This window comes from Pocillopora verrucosa, chromosome 5, assembly GCF_036669915.1.
Source record: "Pocillopora verrucosa isolate sample1 chromosome 5, ASM3666991v2, whole genome shotgun sequence".
Classification (NCBI taxonomy): Eukaryota; Metazoa; Cnidaria; class Anthozoa; order Scleractinia; family Pocilloporidae; genus Pocillopora; species Pocillopora verrucosa.
This window is the reverse complement of record NC_089316.1, coordinates 24,222,966-24,239,529: the sequence shown is the minus strand read 5'-3', so window position 1 is coordinate 24,239,529 and position 16,564 is coordinate 24,222,966. Positions and strand designations below refer to the sequence as shown.

The window sequence follows — 16,564 nt, the reverse complement described above, 5'->3', positions numbered from 1 at the left end:
TTAGGAAATTAGCTTCTGTTATTTCATATTTGAGTTCTGACAGCTTATGCTATTCAACCTGTATGAACATTCCAGAACCAAACTACATGATTTTATTTAGTGTAACCGGCAATAACAGCGCACACTTTCCATCCAAAGATAGATTATTGGGCAAAGTTTGAGGGAAAACTTTGTTCCGATGCGAAATGCCCTGGACGCTCTTACAGAGATCGCCACTTAAAGGAGAAATTTCAGAAAATTAACTGATACCAAGAACTAAATCCTGGCCATTACGGCCAAAATCTGTCATTTTAAGTCCAGATAAACCAAATTCTGATCGGCAGAAACTAATTTTAAGTACCAATGACTGGGTACAAATCCTCGAAAAGTTAATCACAATTTCCATCTAATATAAACTAAGATAATCGAGCAATCGGACAACTAGTTATTCTCCGATTTCCATAGAAATTCTCCACACATGCACATGGCTATAACAGCTTTACATCACTCATGAGAAAGAAACCGATTGAGAAAAAGTCTAAAAAAAACTGTGGGAAACGTTTCCAAGACGTTTCAACTTCGACGTAAATGCAACGCCCAAATTGGCCTAGTAAGTAATACTTAGATTAAAAATTAACTTTTTACATAACTAGTAGTGATAATTTCAAGACATCATATGGAAAAAAAAACAGTAGTTTCAGCAGAACATCAAAGATTAAGCTCTAAAGAGCAGTTCAGTCAAGCAAAAATTGAAAAGTCAACTTTTGAATCAAAGGAAATCCGTTCTCTTGTTAAACTTGACTTTGGCCGTCTTTTGGTTCTTCTTGCTTTGAAAAGAAGACTCTTGAGAAAGATTCATAAGTAGCTTACTGGTTTCTGGTTCAAATATCAGCGTTTGCAGGTATCCGAAAACACTCTGGGATTCCAATGCTCACTGCCTTAACTGAAAAATAAAAAAAGCTAAGTTTAGGGAGGATGGTTGAGTTTTCATGAAATATTTCCTAGCACATGCGGAAACGATACATTGCACAACAGCATTGTTTTAAAAGAAATTTGCTTTTTTACTCCTATTATGTTTCCTAACAAGAATGTCATCATCGTAAACGTGTCCACTTGATTGTACTGCATCTCAATTTGCAGGAGCAAAAACTAAATTCGTAAGCCAACTGAAAGGAAAATAACACGCAAGTATCACTGCTCATACATAAGCTATAATTATGATTTAAGGTAACTTTGTATTGAATAGAATGTATAAACAGAATATTTACTTGTTTCGGCTTCCAATATCCTTGAAATCTAGTTTGACGTCATCACCAATGAGTACAAATGGTGCCCAGTAAATTACCTCCTTGAACTTTTCAATTTCTTTCATACACTTCATGGCCTGATTGAGAGCTTCACTTGCCTTCTTGCCTTTGGCAAGTGCATCGTAGAAGAAAGTCATGAACTCCAGGGTCACCTCGTCGTCAATCGTCCACAAGGTTACCACAACAGATCTAGCACCGGCACCCAAAAGTGCACGCGCCATGCCGACCACACCCTCAGCCATGACCTCCCCACGAGCAGTGTGACAGCAGCTAAGTACAACCAGACGTGCTCGCAACCCAGCCTCTAGGACATCTTTCATCGTCAGTAGATAGTCTTTCTCTTGCGGCTGAGGGTTTTCTCTTGTGGCGTTTGGTGCCAGGATAACTTCTCCAGTTTTCATTTTGCCGTGCGCTGCTATGTGAACTAAGGCCACTGATGATATTCGTTTTAACACTTCATCTTTTGTTGCCATTTCTCTAGTGAGAGGGGAGACATTGAGGATACGTCCAATCATCTCCACTTCTTTCCTTGCTCCTGGAAGTTGCATCAAAAGTGTTCCCTCATAGATGAGATGTTTGAAACATGGGTCACCGACAAGCAATGCACCAGTCTTCGCGTGAAAGTCAGCTGGACAATCATGAATTAGTTGCAAGGTCGTCAGAGAGGGAAGCACACGAATTCTGAAAGAATCACTTAGATATGATGAGTTGGAGTCTTGCAACGCTGCATAAGGTACAAGGCAAAATGGTCCCTCAGGAACGAATGTGATCTCGTCGTTGCCTTCGATCAGGTCAGCAATAGGAGTAACGATGACGTCATGCAGCTTCTTTAAAGCACTCGATTGGGAGCGTCTCAAATCAACTCGCATCACATCATTGACCACTTCCTCTTTTGGCGGCGAGTCAAGCGGAGGATTTTCGATTGCAACAGTATCTCTTGCACCGATCTCCTTAAGAGCAGATTTGTTCAGTAGCTTGATGAAACATTTCAATTCATCCTCAAACTTATAATCGTTGACGTGTACCTGTCTCACTTTTATGCCATCATTGCTGAAAATCCAGAAGTAAAGGCACGGTCCCCTCACAGCTATGAAAATTGTGTCTAACGGAACACGATTCAGAGAAACACACGAAGCTCTGTGCATTGAAGAACATCCAGGGTCATATTTTGCGTCCATGAGATCTCTCAGAGCTTGAGCACGTCCTTCTTCTGCGGCAAGAAGAGCCTTTATATTTTTACCTTGCTTGATTATTACACACCACAAGCTTTCGTATGCACTTTGGTGCTGATTACGAAAACTAATTTTCCACTGATCGTTAAGTTGAAGACTGGCCCTGATATCATTATACAACAGTACACTCGAGTGATAGCAGAAAAAGGCCTTCTGTAATTTTCCTAGGCACTCATAAATGATACCAACAGAACTTAATGCACACGCCTCTCTAGTCTTGTCTCCCACTTCCTTAGCAATTTCCAGATGACGTTGATGGTACTGAATGGCTGCTTTGAACTGTCTTTGACCTTGATAAGCGTTGCCGAGACTGCCATAACTCAATCCCTCACCGGCCTTGTCTCCCACTTCTTTAGCAATTTCTAGATGACGTTCAAGGTACTGGATGGCTGTTTTGAACTGTCCTAGACATTGATAAGTGTTGCCGAGACCGCCATGACTGAATCCCTCTCCAGCCTTGTCTCCCACCTCTTTAGCAATTTCTAGATGACGTTGATGGTACTGGATGGCTGTTTTGAACTTACCTAGACTTTGATAAGCGTTGCCAAGATTGCCATAACTTCTTCCCTCTCCAGCCTTGTCTCCCACTTCCTTAGAAATTTCTAGATGACGTTGATGGTACTGGATGGCTGTTTTGAACTGTCCTAGACTGTGATAAGCGTTGCCGAGACCGCCAAAACTTTTTCCCTCTCCGGCCTTGTCTCCCACTTCTTTAGCAATTTCCAGATGATGTTGATGGTACTGGATGGCTGTTTTGAACTGTCCTAGACCTTGATAAGCGTTGCCGAGACTGCCATGACTGGATCCCTCTCCAGCCTTGTCTCCCACTTCTCTAGCAATTACTACATGACGTTGATGGTACTGGATGGCTGTTTCGAACTGTCCTAGACCTTGATAAGCGATGCCGAGACCGCCATAACTTTTTCCCTCTCCGGCCTTGTCTCCCACCTCTTTAGCAATTTCTAGATGACGTTGATGGTACTGGATGGCTGTTTTGAACTGTCCTAGACCTTGATAAGCGTTGCCGAGACCGCCAAAACCTTTTCCCTCTCCGGCCATATCTCCCACCTCTTTAGCAATTTCTAGATGACGTTGATGGTACTCGATGGCTGTTTTGAACTGTCCAAGACCTTGATAAGCGTTGCCGAGACTGCCATGACTGAATCCCTCTCCAGCCTTGTCTCCCACCTCTTTAGCAATTTCTAGATGACGTTGATGGTACTGGATGGCTGTTTCGAACTGTCCTAGACCTTGATAAGCGATGCCGAGACCGCCATAACTTTTTCCCTCTCCAGCCTTGTCTCCCACCTCTTTAGCAAGTTCTAGATGACGTTGATGGTACTGGATGGCTGTTTTGAACTGTCCTAGACCTTCATAAGCATTGCCGAGACCGCCATAACTTTTTCCCTCTCCGGCCTTGTCTCCCACTTCTTTAGCAATTTCTAGATGTAGTTGATGGTACTGGATGGCTGTTTTGAACTGTCCAAGACCTTGATAAGCGTTGCCGAGACTGCCAAAACTGAATCCCTTTCCAACCTTGTCTCCCAATTCTATAGCAATTTCTAGATGACGTTGATGGTAGTCGATGGCTGTTTTGAACTGTCCTAGACTGCGATAAGCGTTTCCGAAACTGCCATAACTTTTTCCCTCTCCGGCCTTGTCGTTCATTTGTTTAGCTAGTTCCAGATGACGTTGATGGTACTGGATGGCTGTTTTGAACTGTCCTAGACCTTGATAAGCGTTGCCGAGACCACCATAACTTTTTCCCTCTCCGGCCTTGTCTCCCACCTCTCTAGCAATTTCTAGATGACGTTGATGGTACTGGGTGGCTGTTTTGAACTGTCCTAGACTGCAATAAGCGTTGCCGAGATTGTCATGACTTTTACCCTCTCCAGCCTTTTCCCCAACTTCTTTAGCAATTTCCAGATGACGTTCATGGTACTGGATGGCTGTTTTGAACAGCCCTAGACCTTGATAAGCGTTCCCGAGATTGCCATGGCTGAATCCCTCTCCGGCCTTGTCTCCCACTTCTTTAGCAATTTCTAGATGACATTGATGGTACTGGATGGCTGTTTTAAACTGTCCTAGACTGTGATAAGCGTTGCCGAGATTGCAATAACTTCTCCCCTCTCCAGCCTTGTCTCCCACTTCTTTAGCAATTTGTAGATGACGTTGATGGCACTGGATGGCTGTTTTGAACTGTCCTAGACTGCCATAAGCGTTGCCGAGACCGCCATAACCTTTTCCCTCTCCAGCCTTGTCTTCCACTTCTTTAGCAATTTCTAGATGACGTTGATGGTACTGGATGGCTGTTTTGAACTGTCCTAGACTTTGATAAGCGTTGCCAAGACTGCCATACATTTTTCCCCCTCCAGCCCTCAGCCCCACCTCTTTAGCAATCTTCAGATGACGTTGATGGTACTGTATGGCTGTTTTGATCTCTCCTAGACCTTGATAAGCGTTGCCAAGACTGCCATAACCTTTTCCCTCTCCGGTCTTGTCTCCCATTTCTTTAGCGATTTCTAGATGACGTTGATGGTACTGGATGGCTGTTTTGAACTGTCCTAGACCTTGGTAAGCGTTGCCAAGACTGTCATAACTTTTTCCCTCTCCGGCCTTGTCTCCCACCTCTTTAGCAATTTCTAGATGACGTTGATGGTACTGGATGGCTGTTTTGAACTGTCCTAGACTGCAATAAGCGTTGCCAAGATTGCCATAACTTTTACCCTCTCCAGCCTTTTCCCCCACTTCTTTAGCAATTTCTAGATGACGTTGATGGTACTGGATGGCTGTTTTGAGCTGTCCTAGACTTTGATAAGCGTTGCCTAGACTGCCATAACTTTTTCCCTCTCCGGCCTTGTCTCCCACCTCTCTAGCAATTTCTAGACGACGTTGATGGTACTGGATGGCTGTTTTGAACTGTCCTAGACCTTGATAAGCGTTGCCGAGACTGCCATGACTGAATCCCTCTCCAGCCTTGTCTTCCACTTCTCTAGCAATTACTACATGACGTTGATGGTACTGGATGGCTGTTTCGAACTGTCCTAGACCTTGATAAGCGATGCCGAGACCGCCATAACTTTTTCCCTCTCCGGCCTTGTCTCCCACCTCTTTAGCAATTTCTAGATGAAGTTGATGGTACTGGATGGCTGTTTTGAACTGTCCTAGACCTTGATAAGCGTTGCCGAGACCGCCAAAACCTTTTCCCTCTCCGGCCATATCTCCCACCTCTTCAGCAATTTCCAGATGACGTTGATGGTACTGGATGGCTGTTTTGAACTGTCCTAGACCTTGATAAGCGTTCCCGAGATTGCCATGGCTGAATCCCTCTCCGGCCTTGTCTCCCACCTCTTTAGCAATTTCTAGATGACATTGATGGTACTGGATGGCTGTTTTAAACTGTCCTAGACTGTGATAAGCGTTGCCGAGATTGCAATAACTTCTTCCCTCTCCAGCCTTCTCTCCCACCTCTTTAGAAATTTCTAGATGACGTTGATGGTACTGGATGGCTGTTTTGAACTGTCCTAGACTGTGATAAGCGTTGCCGAGATTACCATAACCTTTTCCTTCTCCGGCCTTCTCTCCCACCTCTTTGGCAATTTCTAAATGACGTTCATGGTAGTTGATGGCTGTTTTGAACTGTCCTAGACCTTGATAAGCGTTGCCGAGATTGCCATAACTTTTCCCCTCTCCAGCCTTGTCTCCCACCTCTTTAGCAATTTCTAGATGACGTTGATGGTACTGGGTGGCTGTTTTGAACTGTCCAAGACTGTCATAAGCGTTGCCGAGATTGCCATAACTCTTTCCCTCTCCAGCCTTGTCTCCCACCTCTTTAGCTATTTCTAGATGACGTTGATGGTACTGGATGGCTGTTTTGAACTGTCTTAGACCTTGATAAGCGTTGCCCAAATTGCTATAACTTTTTCCCTCTCCGGCATTGTCTCCCACTTTTTTAGCAATTTCTAGATGACGTTGATGGTACTGGATGGCTGTTTTGAACTGTCCTAAACCTTGATAAGCGTTGCCGAGACTGCAATAACTTTTTCCTTCTCCGGCCTTGTCTCCCACCTCTTTAGCGATTTTTTGATGACGTTGATGGTACTGGATGGCTGTTTTGAACTGTCCTTGACTGCGATAAGCGTTGCCGAGATTGCAATAACTCTTTCCCTCTCCGGCCTTGTCTCCCACCTCTTTAGCAATCTTTAGATGACGTTGATGGTACTGGATGGCTGTTTTGAACTGTCCTAGACTGTGATAAGCGTTGCCGAGATTGCAATAACTCTTTCCTTCACCGGCCTTGTCTCCCACTTCTTTAGCAAGTTTTAAATGACGTTGATGGTGCTGGATGGCTATTTTGAACTGTCCTAGACCTTGATAAGCGTTGCCGAGATTGCAATAACTTTTTCCCTCTCCGGCGTTGTCTCCCACTTCTTTAGCGATTTTCAAATGACGGTGATGGTACTGGATGGCTGTTTTGAACTGTCCTAGACTATCATAAGCGTTGCCCAGATTGCCATAACTTTTTCCCTCTCCGGCCTTGTCTCCCACCTCTTCAGCAATTTCTAGATGACGTTGATGGTACTGGATGGCTGTTTTGAACTGTCCTAGACTGCGACAAGCGTTGCCGAGATTGCCATAACTTTTTCCCACTCCGGCCTTGTCCCCCATCTCTTTAACAATTTTTAGATGACGTTGATAGTACTGGATGGCTGTTTTAAACTGTCCTAGACTGTGATAAGCGTTGCCGAGATTGCAATAACTTTTTCCCTCTCCGGCCTTGTCTCCCACCTCTTTAACAATGTTTAGATGACGTTGATGGTACTGGATGGCTATTTTGAAATGTCCTAGACTTCGATAAGCGTTTCCGAGATTGCAATAACTTTTTCCCTCTCCGGCCTTGTCTTCCACTTCTTTAGCAATTTCTAGATGACGTTGATGGTGTTGGATGGCTGTTTTGAATTGTCCTAAACTGTCATAAGCGTTGCCGAGATTGCAATTACTGAATCCCTCTCCGGCCTTGTCTCCCACCTCTTTAACAATTTCTAGATGACGTTGATGGAACTGGATGGCTGTTTTAAATTGTCCTGGACTGCAATAAGCAATGCCGAGATTGCAATAACGTTTTCCCTCTCTGGCCATGTCTGCCACTTCTTTGGCAATTTCTAGATGACGTTGATGGTACTGGATGGCTGTTTTGAACTGTCCTTGACTGTGATAAGCGTTGCCGAGGTTGTAATGACTGAATTCTTCTTCGATCTTGTCACCCACTTCTTTAGCAATTTCTAGATTGCGTTGATGGTACTGGATGGCTGGTTTAAACTGTCCTAGACTGCAATAAGTTTTGCCGAGATTGCCATGGCTGAATCCCTCTCCGGCCTTTTCTCCCACTTCTTTAGCAATTTCTAGATGACGTTGATGGTACTGGGTGGCTCTTTTGAACTGTCCTAGACTGTGATAAGCAATGCCGAGATTCCAATAACTGAATCCCTCTCCGGCCTTGTCTCCCACTTCCTTAGCAATTTCTAGATGACGTTGATGGTACTGGATGGCTGTTTCGAACTGTCCTAGGCTTTGATAAGCGTTGCCGAGACTGCAATAGTTTCTTCCCTCTTCGGCCTTATCTCCCACTTCTGTAGCAATTTCTAGTTGACGCTGATGGTACTTGATAGCTGCTTTTAATTTTTTTAGGCCTTGATAAGCGTTACTGAGATGGGAAGAACTGTTTGCTCTGACTATTAGTTCAGCATTAGTCTTCCTTAGTAATTGAAGCAGACGTTTGTTGTTATTTTCAATCTTAAACGTGTCAAGGGTAGATAAATCATGAGCAGATTTGCGAAATGCAGTGGATATTTGTATTTTAAAAAAACAATGAGAGTATCAGATAGAACCTTAAGACTGGAATGATAATTCGAACGTGGGTTTTTTTTAGAGATTTGATTTCAAGTTATTGGAGAGTTTAAACTAGCTCTACAGCGCATTTATTGGTTTAGTTTCGGTCGTCATGGTGATGCTCGTCTGAAGACAAAAATGAGGGGCATTCAGCTCAAACTCTGGGAATTAACCCTTTAACTCCCAGATCAAATTTGTAATTCTCCTTACTGTCAACCATACAATTCTTATAGTATAAGCTCAAAGATTTCGGTATTCGATCAACCAATCATCGAAAAATTAATATATTTTTCTTTATTCTCATCACTTATCTGGTTGATATTGTATTGATGTCGTAAGGAGAAATTCTGTCTTGGTCGTTCATGGGAGTTAATTAATATGGCCTATTCTTTTGAGTAAAGTTTCGTGGAATAATCGAAAGAACTCTTTAAGAGTATTTTAGCTTTTAATCTACTCAGTGTAGGACAGGAGAACATTGCTTGCATTATGTGTTGCAGAATCTCTCCGGAACGTATTGTTTTCCTTGAAATATTACTCGCATTGCATCTCGTATCACCTTTGAAACATTCGTTAAAGGATACTGTCAATCCCATATACAACCAGCTCCTTGCTTCTTCATACCAGTAAAGTTCGACACAAGCTCTGGCTCCTGAAAAGGAGAGAATAATTGGTGGTACGAAGTAACTCATCACTGTTATAGTATAAACGTATTGATAAAATGGACTTAATTTCCCATTTAGCCGGGAACAAAAATTGTGATAATGAAGGAAATTTGAACTTGTAGAAGAACTGAAGATGAACAATAAGAAGCTAATGCAAAGTGGCCACCAATTAAGTTTCAATTGATGATGATAACGATGAATTTATATTAAGAATTCTTTTTAATGTGCTCTTATACGCTTTTCAGCACTTTTCGGGGAAATTTTCGGGCAGACTGCATTGAGCAGTTTACAACTTTTGAAAGGGAATTTTTCATGTGCCTCCTTGAGTTACAGAGAAGATGCAAGAAACGGGGCTTACGGTTTTCTGTTCTTATCCGGGACAAGAATATCAAACCATTTGCAGATGTCACAGCTTAGGCGGCAGCACATTCTCCTCAGATATTTTACGACTCTGAGTGTTGGTCCGGTCTTGGGCTTGAACCCTCGACCTCCGGCGCTCTACAACGTGAACTAAACAGGCAGCGGTATTTGAGAGTTTATTGACATTTTCTTATGCTTTTTACCCACATAACAGACATTGACACACCAGATACAATTGACACTTGGGGTGCAGTTACCTGCCATAAACCACCCAATCCTCTCTTGACGAAATCAGAGAACAGAATGTTGATGGCTTATGTCTGAAAAACCCACCTTTCTTAATAGCTTTGATTAAAGTGGGTTCCAATTGAACAGCAACTGTTGCATCATCCAGACATTCCAGGTAGTTTGCTATGAGATTCAGGAGATGAGGTTTAAAAAAGTGGTCATCCAATGAAATTGCAGCAAAAAAGCCGGAAAAATTATAATTGCTTAAATTGCAGTCTTATAACGAGAATCACTTCTTTTCTTAATTTTCATCCACTAAAGGGGGATTCATGTATTTGTGCTTTTCCTCTGCTGTTGCTCAACTTCTTTCTGCAGACTGTGTATTCCGATATCTTGTAACGCTGCATGAGAGATTTATATATTTAGAAATGAAATTGTTACCCAAACGGAAATGAGCTGTTGCCCTGTTGCTGTAAAGCTTGGCGTTCAGTCGTTTATCTTTGCAGTTCACTTGAAGTCCTTCCGTGTAGGAGTTTATCGCGTTATTGGCTTCTCCTCGTGTGTATTCTTTGTTACCTTCCTCGAGACATACTTTCGCTATCCCTGAAAACACACCATGTTAGTGTTAATGATTTAGTAATGAGTTACACGACCCTTGGCGGATGATGCTAACTTTATAATTCCAAACGAACTGTTAGGTTAAAGGAGCTTAGTGCTATGAAAAAAAAAGTTAGAAAAGTTTAGTATTTGTACATTTTGTTCCATTAAAATGTGTAAGGTGTTGGGAGTCTGGGCTGTAGCTTAATTGGCTACAACCAGTTCAAGTTTTACGATTTACATTTCGGTCAATAGACTCTCCAAAAACCCTTTTACACCTGGGTTACGTTTTTAAAAGTATCCCAAATTTCACCGGGAGATCCTATTTCAACTCAACTTTGTTTACAATTGCACTTCAGGAGACTTTAGCTGTGCATTTTGTTTGCTTTAAAATATGCACGCTATCTGGAGTTTCAGCTGTAGCTTGGCTATAACCAGATCAAGTTTGTTTGGTTTACATTTAGGTCGAAAGACTTTCCAAAATTCCTTTTACACCTGGGTTGCGTTTTACAAAATGTCAAATTGGAATATAAAACCCCATGAGTTGTTGAGGAAAAATGTATAAAGCAAAGCAAAGCCAGGACCCAAAAAGGTTAAAACTTGTGAATGCTCTGATAAAGAAAAGAAACCTCGTGCTAAGAGTGATAAGTGCGTCAGAAAAACATGCTTTTTTCTTTTTCTCTTTTTGGTTTATTACATTCATGTAATTGTCTATTGAAAACATGCTCGTAGAGGCTCACTGGAAAAAAAATATTATTGGGAAAATACTACTTTCTCGCGAATTTCCATTTTGCCTGTTGTGAAAGTCAGGGGTTCTACTATTTTGTTAGCCGGTGGTTTACAGCGTGAGCCTGGTGTTGACATAACTGGCCGAAAAGGTGTAAAATACTTAGAAGACCAAAACAGGCGATACGACCGAGACAAAATGCCTCCTCTTCTCTGTACAATTCTCAAATTGCGTGAAAGCTCCTCCGAACAGGTATTGAACAATTAGGGACAAAAAGGTATTCGCGTAAATACTTTCCTTTTGGCGGCCTAAAAAAAGTTACCTGTTTGCAAATTTTTCAAAACTGGACTTTGACAGGTCTACGGGTACCAACAGTTCTCTCTTACCGAAAATGACTTTCATACTAAAAATGACCAAATTTACTATATTTTTAAGTGCAAAAGGAAAATACTTTTTACTGCATAAATATCGTTCATTTTAGGTGCAAATTGTAGATACATCTTTTATCTCCAAAACATTGTGCGTTGATTTACAGATAAGCACTTCTAAAACTCAGAAAACCGAGTTTTACCAAGCCTAGAAGGCCAATTTTGGCTCATTCTTCTTTAATTTAAGGCTCTTCAAAGCGTAGTCGCGTTCAAATTTGCCGCTTTATTGCTAATGAAAAAATTAATGATATCTACGCATTCTTCTCGATCGGATCGAGCAATAAATTGTTTTTCCCTTTGTTTTTTTAATTTTTCTGACAATAAAGTTTAAAATTGAAAAAAAATCTTTTGCTGTTTCAAAAACTTATCCACAGAACATACGCAAATTTTGATGTAAATGTGACAAAAACTTCACTGGGACGTCTTTCAAAACGGTGTTCTTACCTCTTAAAGGGTCATTGTATACATCCTGTTCAGCGTCACTTGACGTGACTTGACTTTCCTCTGTTGCTGAAATTACCGAGAAGATATTTCAACTTTGTCAGTGATCACAATTATGTGCAATTACAACTAGCGCTCTAATACTGGCGTATTTAGTGGATTCCTCAAAACATTCAAGTCGAAGTGGTCCAAAAAATTGAACACCAGAATTAAAGTATACTTAATTAACAAACAGTATAAAATCACCATGACGAAGTCTTTCCCTGTTGCTTTTTCTCACCTGTAGCTGGAAACTCATTTTTCACCTCCAGTTCTTCTCCCGTTGTTGGGAGGTTGCTTTCTGCCATAGCTAGAAATAAAATTGAATCGATTGTACTGCGCTACATTGTTAAAAATAAAAAAGAGGAAACTCAGTTGAAAGTAATCTAAAGAAAACGTTGTATACTTAATCATAGAGGAAGAATGAGAATCTCAAAGTTTCCTAGTCACGCATTTGTGATTGCGTGACAGCTCCAGTCAAGTTCCGCGGGTTGTGTCATATTTGTTTGTTTTCGCAGTCTCATATGTTGAAACGTCGTTCAAGACTGTCCCTAAATAAAATGCGCGAGTTGCAATAAACAACCCAGTTGTACCTGATAGCCATGGATAAGCATCGATCAAAAATAATGCAATAAAAGACTCTTTCTCTCATTCCTTCATTTTATCGCGTGTGGGGCTGGGAGAATTCGCGAAACATATTCCAAACCGAAACACCTACGAGGGTTTGCGTTATCGTCACGAATTCTACCAACACCCCGCGAGCCTATTGCGTAAAGAAACTCGTTTATCGACCCTGTTCCTCTACAAAGTGCATGTGTAAAATGTCTCCAAATTATGTTGGGAAAGGATCCGATTTTTCATTTCGAATTAAAAAAAAGGCACTGAATACGAGGTTAATTTGAGGGACTGGAGAAGAGTAACTCGAGCTTCTTGAGTTGCAAACCGATAGAAAATTTTTTTCTTGAGGAATTTGTTTGTTGACGTCATGGGTGTCAACAATAGGAATATGAATCACGCTCGCGTAATTGAATTCAATTAGACAAATTTATTAGCTATGTTATAATTAACAATTGATTCATACGTCAGAGTGCGTTCATCGAGTTATGAAGCACGCGGGAAGTTTGGAGAGCACGAAAGATGCGTAAGAGTTGCTTGAGGCGTAACCGAGAGCAAGTCTAGCTTCTTGAGTGCTCTCCAAACTTCCCAAGTGCTTTATATCTCGATGAACGAACAGCTGACGTATAAACCAATTGTTTCATAACATTTTCAACCCGATGGAAAATTTTTTTCTCGAGGGATTTGTTTGTTGACGTCATGAGCGTGAAAAATAGGAATATGAAGCACGCTCGCGCAGTTAAATTTGATTAGACAAATTTGCTGGCTATGTTATAATTCAATTTCGGACATTGTAATACAACAGTTTCTCATTACAAGAACTGTTTCCTTTAAAAAAGAATTGAATTTACCTTCAGGTAAAAAAAAAAAACAATTGAAAAAAAAAAAACAGCCCACATGGAAAGTAAAACTGTCATGTTCATAAATTCGGTTCTAATAACGACCTTGATACCTTCATATGGGATGATACAAATGGTACATTAACAGCGTGCGATGGAGATGTCACGTTTTGGAAACTGAAAAAATTCTGGTATTTCACCGACAACCATATTACCGTTATTATTACAATATATCGCGAATGTTACGATATCAAAAGAAACGTAAGGATTGTGTATTTTTTTTCAACCTCGCGCTTTGTTTCAAACTTCGTTTGTTTTCGAGAGATAGTAGCTGGTTTTGATATTGACGGGAGCTATAATTATATACAGCACGTTACCTAGCTTTGTCACATACTCATCACGCGCTTCTGCCGCATGATCATCACGCACAGTTAAACGTTAAACTCCCGTGATCTAATTGTGAATTCTCCCCTCTAGCTGCTACATGTTTTCTTTCAAAGTAGGTACGAAAATTGGTGCCAACCAAAAATAACGAATTCTACCTGATAAAACTTTGAGTGTTCTCATTACCTGTTTGCTGGATAATGTATTGATATTACAGCGATAAGTTACAAGTTATATCACTTCTGGGAGTTTAAGGGTTTAGGAAATTACATCGCGTGCAGACTATTAAACCACGAGGCAAATGAGAGAAACCAATGAAATTTATAGGTGTATGTAAGAGAAATATTTTCACGTCTGACAACAATAACCCGTGAAAATTCGACTGAAATTAGACTTAACTGTTATCTGCTGCACGAAAATTAAGATAACGACCTTTATTTATAAATAAAATGAGCTCTAAACAGCTCTAATCAGTTACAGAATGAAAATTGATTTGTACCTGTTCAACTGTTATCCTCTGAATCCCTCTATACTCCAAATGATATCATTTATTAATTCTACATGCCTGAAAATATCAAAAATAATATTTTGCTCTACAACAATTTCGATGAAAAAATGAAGGTCACATATTCACGAGTTTGAAAGATCTAACGTCATCTAATGCCTAGTTTCGTGATCAAAATTGTTCTTCTTTAAGAAAGTTATTGCGCCTGTTTTTATGTTTGTTTTTTTAATTATTACTTGTTTACATGTTTCTCGATGGCGATTAATTAATTCTGTGATTTAAATTCAGCTCTTTTTCTTTCAGTGCAAAACATTCGCAATCCGCAAAACCCCTTTTCTCCTAAAAGCAGGACATGTTACACTCTGCCAGAACTGAATCGATGAGGATGAATTCACACCGTGAGTTATATTGTAACAATGCAATTTCTCTTCAAGTGATCAACTCAATATATCCCTCGCTCAATATGATACACATTTGTTTTTGGACATCTTCCCATTAGCGTTACAGTTCTCTCAAATTTTCATTTTCCGCTCTCACCGTGACAACTTCATAAAGTTTCTAAAAATAATAACGGCAAGCTTTTTTCTTGTAAATAATTTCCACCAATTCTGCGCTAAATATTTTTGCAGTCAAAAGCGTAGGTGTCCAGTGAAATCACCAGAGGGAGATACAAAGCTAGAGAAATCACATCAATAATATGTATTCTTTATGTAAATGTTTTTCCAATTTTCTCGTCTTTCGATTATAGTATGCTACATATTTCTTCATTATCTTTCCTCACCTCAAGAATACTTGTAATAAATTTAACTCCAATAAAGTTCTTTTCCAAGAAAAATACTTGACTTCTCGTTGTATCTAGAGAAAAGCATATTCAAATCGTTTCGCGTCTTGGAAAGAATTAAAGCGAATGCCATAAGTACTCCTCTTAAAGAAATATCCGAGGAAGATATTAAAAATTTGTTTAATCTGTGTACTCCATGCATCTTTGTGTACAGAAACCCTCAGTATATCTTATAGGAATTTTATGAATAAATTGTTACTGAACCAGTTGTCTTTAAGTTGGAAGAGAAATCTGAGGCCCTAGCTCTCTGTCTCTTTGAGTTCCAGAATTGTCTGCCGAGTTTGGATGAGTAAGCGAGACCATAAATAAATGTATAACAGTTCATACCGACAAGTGACGCACTTGATACTGGAATCTCAAATGCCGCAGCTTCGTAAATCCCTCATGGGAAGATAAATAAGCTTCCCTTAAGGTCTGGTATGTTTATCTACATGTCAACATTGATATTTAATCTGTCGTTTAACCTAATCTGACGGATAGGGTTTTATTTCGGTCGTCGGTTAAAAATGCTATTTTCCTTTGTCACGAAGGAGCTTGAAATTTCCTTTCTATCGTTATGTATTTTAAGACATGAAACTTTTGACATTGATGATCTAAGCAGTGTGCGGAATGATCCTCTATCTATCCACTGTATGTCATGGCTCATTAACGAGAAATTTATTGCTATATGTGAGAACTTCAGATTGTAAAATCCGATGGTCTAAGATTCGATCCTGCGTTCGTGACGAGTAAACAAGATCGATATTTCTTTCTTTCTTTTGTCTCACATTTCAAATTATTTCCATTTGTATCTTTAGTCAATACCCGTTTACCCCATTTACTGCATTAGGTCGCTATTAACTTATTCTGTCCTCACCTTAACTCCTGTGAAAATGTGATTTGCCCCACAAGTGCGTAACAAAACGGTGCACTTGCTAACACCAGCAGTATTGAAGAAGCTGAATATGAGCTCATCGAACTCGAAACAGAAAATGGTGTATCATTGTTTATTTCGTGATCCATGATTCTATTATGTAGCTACGCTGTTTCACTATTTATACGTCAAGTTTGGACAGGGCCCCATATTACATTTTTTTAACTTTTTATTTTCATTAATCCGGAGTATAGCACAATGATATAAACATGCTATTTTTTTTTAGTATACTTATTTTTTGCTGATGTGATGGTCGTTAAACCATCGCCTGCTTAGGGTGATCGAAGGGCGCTGGACTGCCATACGAGAGGTCTTGACAGGACAGGGAAAAATGAGACACACACATACTGAACGCATAGTGAAGGAAATTTTCTTATTAAAGATGCAGGCGATTTGTCGGCCTGGAAACTTGACAAATTTTTTAGGAAAAGTTGACCAATAGAGCTTTAATTCGACGGGTGAGTGAAAAGAAATGACATAAGGCGAAATTTAGCAAAAAGTTATTATATAGCGAATACGACCAAAAATAAACAAGGGAAAATGACATCTGAAATCTAATAAATTAACTACAGAGGAAA

The 16,564-nt window shown here is 40.3% G+C and overlaps 1 protein-coding gene and 1 long non-coding RNA gene across 2 annotated transcripts; both read right to left on the bottom strand.

Annotated features, from left to right (window-relative positions):
- Positions 1–229: 229 nt before the first annotated feature.
- On the bottom strand, positions 230–7,657 carry LOC131776857 (tetratricopeptide repeat protein 28-like). The gene is made up of 6 exons (XM_066166541.1): positions 6,811–7,657; positions 5,689–5,880; positions 5,245–5,568; positions 4,405–4,560; positions 1,248–3,120; positions 230–922 (listed from the first exon to the last, which is right to left on the bottom strand). Exons 1-6 carry the CDS (start codon positions 7,655–7,657, stop codon positions 919–921), a joined length of 3,396 nt encoding a protein of 1,131 aa, XP_066022638.1. The 3' UTR covers positions 230–918.
- Positions 7,658–14,231: 6,574 nt separating this feature from the next.
- LOC136280940 (uncharacterized) lies at positions 14,232–16,062 on the bottom strand. Its single transcript, XR_010717487.1, has 3 exons — positions 15,930–16,062; positions 15,014–15,087; positions 14,232–14,292 (listed from the first exon to the last, which is right to left on the bottom strand). It is a non-coding gene; the product is annotated as an uncharacterized lncRNA (long non-coding RNA).
- Positions 16,063–16,564: the final 502 nt, after the last annotated feature.